We start from the raw sequence: 10,545 nt of genomic DNA, 5'->3' as shown, positions 1-10,545 counted from the left end.
ACGTACACAATGGCAACAAGCGCACACACACACACACACGGTCATCAAACTTGTCTTTATTTTATTTGAATCAATCCAGTGATTGCCAGAGATGCCCAGAATCATAATTACTCTTAAAACTCGGTTTAAAAAGAAAAACAAATACATCATGCGCTCGCGATGCGGGCCTTCGTCCCTTTGTATGGCTATCGGTCATCGTCACCGTCATGATCGTCATTATTGCAGGACGGGTGCGAATGAGGGACTCTTGACCTGCCAGGAGACAGGGTCGTGACCCCCGTACACCGTCACGTACGTCTCACACGGGTCAATGGGTCAAGCGTCATTTGGTTTTCTGTCCGTGGGCGAGTTAAGCGAGTGGAGTTAGCCAGCAGACGAGAGGGTGAGAGTTGGTGAGCGCCGGTCAACGCCGGTCCGACAGACAGCCGTACCATACAAGACGGGCGGATGGAGAGACTGGCAGATGGATCATCCAAGTGGCTGTGAGGCACAGACGGACGTGCGGATGGATGGACAGCGCTGACTTGAGGACAGACTGTCAGGTAAAGGGATGGACAGACTGATAGAGAGATGGACTGTTGGGAGAGATGGACTATTGGGACAGAAGCACAAAGTCCAGACCAACGGATGAACAGACCGCATTCGGCAAAAAACGCACAGACGGACGGACGCACGGAGTCGGGCGTGCCGTGTGAGTCCCTGGAGCTCACTGGCCCGCCCGCTCGTAGAAGAGCAGGTAGGCCTGGCACGCGAGCACCTGCTCCAGGGAGGCGGCGCGCACGTGGGAGTCGCTCACGTAGAACCACGCCCCCTCCTGCTGCTGCTGCTGGCCTGGAACGGCACAACACCACGGGACGTCACACCACGTGTCACGTCACACCACAGGCCACGTCACACCACGTGTCATGTCACACCACGTGTCATGTCACACCACAGGTCACGTCACACCACACGTCAAGGCACACCTGTGGCGACGTGTGGCTTGACGTGCGGTGTAGCGTGACACGAGGTGTGACGTGCGGTGGTGTGATGCGTGGTGTGACGCGTGGTGTGGTGTGTGGTGTTACGTGTGGCACAAATTGCAATGTGTTGTGTGGTGTGTGACGTGTGTGGTGTGACACACGCGGGGCGTGACGTGATGCGTGCGGGGTGATGTGCGGTGTGAAGCGTGTGGCATGAAAGCGTGTGGCGTGTGACAGCGTGTGGTGTGATGGCGTGACGTGACAGCGTGACGTGGCGTGACGTGGCGTGACGGCATGTGGCATCACATCTGACACGCTTTCCGCGTCATCTCTCGAGCCGTCGTCCGCTCACCGGAGCCGCCGCTCTCCCCAGGCCCCGCCGCGGGCCACTGCGGCCGCTCCGGCCGCGTCTTGACGTAGGCCGTGTAGTGGCCCCCGCGCATCGTGCCGCTGTGCTCCACCACCGCGTAGAGCGAGTACTTCTCGCCCCGCCCCGGCGGGCCTGCTCGCCCACCACACGCAGCCTCCACACGCACACAGACACCCGTCCGGCCTTCGTAGAAACGGACTGTCGGGGCAAGTGCTGTCAGCTAGCAGCACCTGTGTAGGCCGGGACGGCACATGACGGGGTGGGTGGCCAGCACCACGCCCGGCCGCCTTTGTCTCCCCAGTGGTGATGTTTACACACCGCACCAGGTACTCATTTGAGGCCGAGTTGACCTAGGGGAGGCCCAGGACCGCTTCAGATAATCGTCACTGGTGTTGGCCGTGAGCGAGAATCGAACCCCGGTGAAGAACCTGATTTAACCAGACTGGACACGTGGGTGAGCTCCTCTGGCAAGAGGGGGTCATGTGTGTGTGGGAGAGCGGTGGCGCAGTGGTTAGCTCGCTGCACTCCTAATCCAGCAACTCGCTCCTAACCAACAGCAGTGACGACTATCTGAATCTGTCCTGGGCCTCCCCTAGGTCGATTCAGCTTGAAATGAGTACCTGGTGCGGTGTGTAAACATCGCCACTGGGGATGTGGTTCTGGCCGCCCATCCCTCGTGTGCCGTGCCGGCCTTCATAGGTGCTCACTAACAGCACTTGACCCGACAGTCTGTTCAGGCTATACGGGGGATATTTGTCTTTGCGTGGCCTTAAAGTACACACAGCCTGGCACAAGCACTGTGGTGGTGTCACCGCCACTTAGTGGTGAATGGCGGTTGTTGTTGTTGTTGTTGTTGTGTGTGAGCGTGTGTCGACTCAGCTTGAAATGAGTAGCTGGTGCGGTGTGTAAACATCGCCACTATGGGGAGACAAAGGCGGCCGGGCGTGGTGCTGGCCACCCACCCCCTCGTGTGCCACAGTGCCGGCCTTCATAGGTGCTGCTACTCGCCAACAGCACTTGCCCCGACAATCTGTTCAGGCTACACGGGGGATCTTTGTCTTTGTTTGCGAGCATGTGCTCACCTGGCAGGGTTTGATGCAGAAAGGCGCCATGTCCAGCGTGTCTTCGAACTCCACGCGTCTGTTCACCTTCTGTAGCCCGAATCCAGCCTGGCACAACCACAGCCGACATCACAACCACCAACAGCACGCGGCGGTGAAATCACCACGGCAACTGTGTCAGGCTAGGTGCACCCTGAGGTCGCTTAGAGTGTGGAAGGCTCGCTGACAAGAGGTCACGGTGGGGACAGAGCCAGGTACCATGGGCTGACCGAGATGACTGGCCGATGCACCACCGGTGCTCACCAATGTTGACAACTTTCTGCGTTTTGGTCGCCCAGCGCTTCGCTCGTTGTTGTGAGCATCCCTCCTCTGCCCTCCGACGTTGCCGGAGGGCGACTGCCTCCCACCAGCCCGTTTAGCCCCCTCTATTGGGCCAAACAGAAGCTGCTTGGGCACGCGGTGGCCGGGCATGCGGGCCACGTGACCCAGCCAACGCAGCCTCGCCTGCCGGAGGAGCTCACTGATTGGACTATGCTCAGATGTTTCAAGGATCCGTGAGAATCCTCACGATGATCCAGTCAAGTTGACCCAGGATGGATCGTAGGCAGGCCCGGACCGAATGTTTCAAACCGGTGCAGATGTTCCTTCAAAGAGCTCCACGTTTCGCAAGCGTACAGAAGTGAGCGCATGACTGTGGCCCAGACGACCCGGAGCTTTTTATGGAGCGACAGGCCAGGCAGCTTCCACACTATGAAAAGAGGTCACTCTAATTATTCAAAGTGCCAAACCGGATCCGGTCATGAGCACACTGCTCAGATATGGCAGCTTCTCCACTCTCTCCACAACGGCCCCATCACTCATGTGGAATGCCATTTAAATGCAAACATTAACCCCCACCCCCCTTATGATGGGCTCACAAGTGCGACGTCACATTTATCCCTCTATTTAAGATCGAAACAGAAGGATTTGCCCACAACTCTGGCTGTCGCCTGATGATGCTGGTTGTTGTTGTTGTTGTAAATACCGGTTAAATGTCACGGTAATCAAATTGCAAATGTAGCAGTGGGTTTACTCTCCAACACACACCGGTGTGCTGTACCGGTAACGAAGTGTCATGATTTTGTTTACGTGACAACCCTTACTCGTCGGCTCTGCCAGGTGGTGGAGTATTTATCATGGAGGGGGTGGAGTGTTTGATGCGGCACTAGTAAAGTTATCTAAGTAGCACACTCCAGGATCAGCAGGAGCATCTCCAACTCCTCAGAGTGAGTAGCAATTACCAGATCATCAGCTTACATAACATGGTTTACCAATAGGGAGCCATCCCTTGACTGCATTCCGGCATCGATCAGCCTCCCATTGTATATGTATCAGACGGAAATTCCTCTGGTAAAGCCATGGGGAGCTTCTAGAACTACATCGTCACAGAAGATGTAAAATAGTGTACGGGCCAGAACGCATCACACCCTGAGGTGAACAGGGAATGGTTCTAGCTCCCGGTCACGCGGCTTTACCCAGGCCTGCCCACCATCATGACTGTGAGCAGAGTCAGGGACCCGCAAAGCACAAAGAACCTGGGCAGAGCCTTGGCCTATTGATGGTGTCATGGGCCTTGACCAGGTCACTAAAGCACGGACGTAGGTCCTGTTGGGTCTGTCCCGAGACCTCTTCTCAGGCAGAGAATATGTCTGTGCTGGACGGTCACAACCAACATCATCACCACCACGATCACCACCACAACTACAGCCATTGTTAGTTCCACAACCACCATCACCACCAAAGCCATCACCAACACCACCACTGCCGCCTGCCGCCATCACACCAACAACCATCATCGCCACGACAACCCCCCGCCCCACCTCACCCTCACCTGCTGGAAGCGCTTGAGGTGCAGGGTGAGTACAGGAGGCAGTGACGAGACCAGGATCCGCTTGGTCCCCTCGGTGTAAACCCTCCCCTTCTTGCCTGCTGCTCACCACACACACACACACTCACCACGCTGCTCACCACCACCACACACACACTCACCACGCTCACCACCACACACACACTCACCACGCCCACCACCACACACACACTCACCACGCTCACCACCACACACACACTCACCACGCCCACCACCACACACACACACACACTCACCACGCTCACCACCACACACACACTCACCACGCTGCTCACCACACACACACACACTCACCACGCTCACCACCACACACACACACTCACCACGCTGCTCACCACCACACACACACACTCACCACGCTGCTCACCACCACACACACACACTCACCACGCTCACCACCACACACACACACTCACCACGCTCACCACCACACACACACACTCACCACGCTCACCACCACACACACACACTCACCACGCTGCTCACCACCACACACACACACTCACCACGCTCACCACCACACACACACACTCACCACGCTCACCACCACACACACACACTCACCACGCTGCTCACCACCACACACACACACTCACCACGCTCACCACCACACACACACACACACTCACCACGCTCACCACCACACACACACACTCACCACGCTCACCACCACACACACACACTCACCACGCTCACCACCACACACACTCACCACGCTCACCACACACACACACACTCACCACGCTCACCACCACACACACACTCACCACGCTCACCACCACACACACTCACCACGCTCACCACACACACACTCACCACGCTCACCACTACACACACACACTCACCACGCTCACCACCACACACACACACACTCACCACGCTCACCACCACACACACACACACTCACCACGCTCACCACCACACACACACACTCACCACGCTCACCACCACACACACACACTCACCACGCTCACCACCACACACACACACTCACCACGCTCACCACCACACACACACACTCACCACGCTCACCACCACACACACACACTCACCACGCTCACCACCACACACACACACTCACCACGCTGCTCACCACCACACACACACACTCACCACGCTCACCACCACACACACACACACACTCACCACGCTCACCACCACACACACACACTCACCACGCTCACCACCACACACACTCACCACGCTCACCACACACACACACACTCACCACGCTCACCACCACACACACACTCACCACGCTCACCACCACACACACTCACCACGCTCACCACACACACACTCACCACGCTCACCACTACACACACACACTCACCACGCTCACCACCACACACACACACACTCACCACGCTCACCACCACACACACACACACACTCACCACGCTCACCACCACACACACACACTCACCACGCTCACCACCACACACACACACTCACCACGCTCACCACCACACACACACACTCACCACGCTCACCACCACACACACACACTCACCACGCTCACCACCACACACACACACTCACCACGCTCACCACCACACACACACTCACCACGCTCACCACCACACACACACTCACCACGCTCACCACCACACACACACTCACCACGCTCACCACCACACACACACACTCACCACGCTCACCACCACACACACACTCACCACGCTCACCACCACACACACACTCACCACGCTCACCACCACACACACACCACACACACACTCACCACGCTCACCATCACACACTCACCACGCTCACCACCACACACACACTCACCACAACAACCGCCATTCGCCACTAAGTGGCGGTGACGTCACCACGACGCTTGTGCCAGGCCATGTGCACCTTGAGGCCACGTGAAGTGTCGAACGCCCGCTGGCAGGAGGTCACGGGGCAGACCCAGGTGCCACGGGTCGACTGACCGAGATGACCGAGATGACTGGCTGATGCACCACCTGTGCCCCCTACTGTGCCAACTTGCTGTGCTTTAGCCACCCGGCGCTCCGCTCGTTGTTGTGAGCGTCGCTCCTCCGCCCTCCGTTGTTGTTGGAGGGCGACTGCCTCCAACTGCCCAGTAGCGTCCTTCACGAGCCTCCTCCACTGAGGCCGATCTTGACACCGCTGGTACCAGTCATCGGCAAGTCCACTCAGCTCCACGTCCTCCTGTACCACATCACTCCATCTCTTCTCTAGCCCGTGCCGCGCCCGTTTAGCCCCCTCGATCCGGCCGAACAAAAGCTGTTTAGGCATGCGGTGGCTGGGCATGCGGGCTACATGACCCAGCCAACGCAGCCTTGCCTGCCGGAGGAGCTCACTGATGGGACTTTGCCCAGATCTTTCAAGGACTTGTGAGCTCCTCACACAATCCAGCCTGGTCAAACCCAGGATGGATCGTAGGCAGGCCAGCCTAAATGTTTCCAACCGGCGAAGATGCTCCACTAGGGGGGTCCACGTTTCGCAAGCGTAGAGAAGGGAGGGAATGACCGTGGCCGAGAAGACCTGAAGCTTCGTGCGGAGCGACAGACCAGGTAGCTTCCACACAGCGTTACGCAACCGATGAAAAGATATTGCCGCTCGACTGATTCGGAGTGAGACCTCTGCTGATAAACTGGAGCTGGTCATGAGCACACTGCCCAGGTATGGGAAACTCTCTACTCTCTCCACAACTGCCCCATCACCGATTGGGAGTTGTGGGGGCGGAGTGCCCGATGGTACAAAATACCCAGGCAGGTGCTTAGTTTTGGTGGGGCTGATGGTAAGGCCCCACCTCTTAGTGGCACACTCCAGCCTCAGCAGCAGTGTCTCCAACTCCTCTTCTGAATGAGCAGCTATTACCAAATCATCGGCATACATAACGTGGTTGACCAATAGGGAGCCATCCCTTGATCGCACCCGGGCGTCGATCAGCCTCCCATTATATCTGTACCAAATGGTAATTCCCCCGGTACAGCTATTGAAGGCTTCACGAACTACGCAGTCGAAATAGATGTTAAATAATGTGGGAGCCAGAGGACATCCCTGTCGCACCCCAAGGTGTACAGGGAAAGGCTCCGACTCCCGGCCACGTAGTTTTACCCGGGCCCGCTCACCATCATGAAGGTCCTTAATGATCGTGAGCAGAGGGTCAGGGACTCCGAAAGCACGAAGAACAACCCAGAGCCCAGTCCTACTGATGGTATCATAGGCCTTGACCAGGTCAATAAAGCAGAGATGTAGGTCTTTTTGGAATTCCCTACACCTCTGCTGTAGCAGACGGACAGAAAATATGGCATCTGTGCAGGACCGCCCTTTCCTGAAACCACATTGGGGCTCCGCAAGCCTCTCCTCAGCATGCCTAGCAAGGCGATGTTGAATAATCCTTGCCAGGACCTTACCCGGCACACTGAGGAGTGAGATGCCCCTGTAGTTGTTACAGTCTGTGCGGTCCCCCTTCTTAAAGAGGGGGACCACCAGGGCATCCTTCCAGTCCTGCGGAACCCGTCCAGTGGTCCAGACTGTTGTTATGATGTCATATAGGGCAGTCTGTGCACAAACGCCACCCTCCCTCAGCATTTCGCCTGGGAGATCATCTCTGCCCGGTGCCTTCCCTGGTCTCAGACTCCGGATCGCCCTCAGTACTTCCTCAACAGCCGGTACCTCAGCCAGCCACTCACAGGGGGTGACCTCTTCCAATATTTGAGGCACCGCAGCCTCTGCAGGGTTATCCCCACTTTGTGCCATGATGTTTTCCTGGCTGAGAGATTTTCCCTCCCCCAGGACCTCACAGAAATGCTCAGCAAATCTGCAAACCTGTTCCTGGGGGTCGGAGATTGGATCACCGTTTTTTCCTCTAATGATGGTAATAGGTGTGGCGCTGCAGGTTACTTTTTTGATGGAGTTAAATAGTGATTTGTGATCGCGGGCCACTGAGGCAGACTCCATCTCCTCAGCAACCCGCGACCACCACCCATCCTTACAGCGCCTTACGGCTCTCCGAACCTCCGAGCGAAGGCTGCGGTAAACCTCCTCATTCTCTGACGTGGGATGCTGTAGGCGATGAGAGTGGGCCTGTCGCTTTTTCTCAATTAACCTGAACACCTCCTCCGTCAGCCAGGGTTCCCGGGGAGGTCTGGACCGCGTACCCAAAGCAGCCATTGCAGCTGCATGAGTCACAGTCTTAAACCTCGCCCATTTACCCTCGACATCAGGTGGAGTGGGGGACGATGCCAACCCCAGCTGCAAGCGATGATGAAATTCTCGCTTGCAACTTTCATCAGCTAACTTAGACCAGGCCACTTTTGGTTGGAATGGGATCCTGGGTGTACACCCACCACCGGAGTGGAAGAATGGCAGGCGCATCTTACAGATGACTAGTCGATGGTCAGAGGGCAGATCAGCTCCACGGTAGGTCCTGGTGTCAAGGACATGGGCTCGCATCCGCTGGTCCGTCACTACGTAGTCCAGCAGATGTTCTTGCTTGGACCCGGCATGCATCCATGATGTTGTGTGGATGCGCCGATGCCGGAAGAGCGTGTTGGTAATTACAAGCCCATGGGCTGCACAGAAATCTAGCAGCCTCCTACCGTTGTTATTGAGCTGATCTGGCCCATGCCTTCCAATCACTCCAGACCAGGTGCCAGCATCATGACCAACTCGGGCATTGAAGTCACCCAACAAGATGACTCTGTCCCGAGTGGCCACTTTAGCCAGCACCTGTGACAGTAGGTCATAGAAAGCGTCTGACTCATCGGCTTTGCCTGCATCCCTCCACGGATGTTCGTCTTCGGTGGGGGCGTAAGTAACCACGACCACCACTCCTCGCCTCTGGTTGATGGGAAGGCGAGCCCAAAGTATCCTGGGGCTTACAGCTTCCCACACCTCACCGCCACGCTCCCACGCCCCCTTCATTCTTTTGTTCAGAAGAAGAGCCACACCCTGTTGTTTGGCAGTCTCCTGCCCCGAGTAGAGGACTGTCCACCCCTCATGGTGGCAGGAGCCAGAACCGGTCCACCGGACCTCCTGAATGCCACAGAGATCCAGGCGGTACCGGTCCAGCTCCCGACAGAGGAGTGGCAGCCTCTCCTCCGCAGTGAGCGTTCGAACATTCCACGTGGCCATCCGCAATGGTTTTTCGTTGTTACTGGAGGAGCCCCGAGGGTTAAAATTCAATCTCCTGGCTCCGCCAAATGGGGTTTGGCCAGGAGACGTCATAAAAGCCTGACCCCCCGGGGCCTCCGGCACAAGCTTATTAATTACAGGTTTATGTTTAAATCGTAGTTTAGTGGTGGTTAATTGAAGGTGGAGGGGTTACCAGCCCCTCGCACCCGTCCAGAGCCCCCGTTTAGCCACTGTGGTGGTCACAGACGCCATGAGGGGAGAGGCCAATGGGCATTGGCCCTCCCCCCACAGCACTGCCCACGACAGTGTTGCCCGTCCGGCACCGCGAGGAGGTAGGAGGTTGTTTTGCCGGACTCACCACGCTCACCATCACACACTCACCATGCTCACCACCACACACACACTCACCACGCTCACCACCACACACACACTCACCACGCTCACAACCACACACACACTCACCACCACACACACACTCACCACGCTCACCACTCGGTGTAGACCCTTCACCTTCCTGCCTGCTGCTCACCACCACACACACTCACCACGCTCACCACTACACACACTCACCACGCTCACCACTACACACACACACACTCACCACGCTCACCACTCAGTGTACACCCTCACCACCACACACACTCACCACGCTCACCACCACACACACCCTCACCACCACACACACTCACCACGCTCACCACTACACACACCCTCACCACCACACACACACACACTCACCATGCTCACCACTCAGTGTACACCCTCACCACCACACACACTCACCACGCTCACCACTACACACACCCTCACCACCACACACACACACACTCACCACGCTCACCACCACACACACACACACTCACCACGCTCACCACCACACACACTCACCACGCTCACCACTCGGTGTACACCCTCACCACCACACACACACCACGCTCACCACTCGGTGAATGTGAGTAGTGAGTATAGTGAGGGTGAGTAGTGAGTGTGAGTAGTGTGTGTTAGGGATGATGTGTGTGTGTGTGTTAGCGTAGTGAGTGTGAGTAGTGTGTGTTGGTGGTGATGTGTGTGTGTGTAAGCGTAGTGAGTGTGAGTAGTGTGTGTTAGTGGTGATGTGTGTGTGTGTTAGCG

The 10,545-nt window shown here is 56.9% G+C and overlaps 1 protein-coding gene across 1 annotated transcript in view; it reads right to left on the bottom strand.

Annotated features, from left to right (window-relative positions):
* Nucleotides 1–40: 40 nt before the first annotated feature.
* Nucleotides 41–10,545, bottom strand: part of LOC144735863 (ubiquitin carboxyl-terminal hydrolase 16-like) — an 81,639-nt gene continuing 71,134 nt past the window's right edge. The window contains 4 exon segments of the mRNA XM_078618416.1: nt 41–831; nt 1,315–1,486; nt 2,415–2,501; nt 4,264–4,361. Coding sequence (XP_078474542.1) covers nt 707–831; nt 1,315–1,486; nt 2,415–2,501; nt 4,264–4,361 — 482 coding nt within the window. The 3' untranslated portion in view covers nt 41–706.

The sequence above is a fragment of the Lampetra planeri genome, chromosome 57 (genome assembly GCF_965212315.1).
Source record: "Lampetra planeri chromosome 57, kcLamPlan1.2.h2, whole genome shotgun sequence".
Classification (NCBI taxonomy): Eukaryota; Metazoa; Chordata; class Hyperoartia; order Petromyzontiformes; family Petromyzontidae; genus Lampetra; species Lampetra planeri.
The sequence above is the reverse complement of the archived record's forward strand: the minus strand, read 5'-3'. Positions and strand labels throughout refer to the sequence as shown.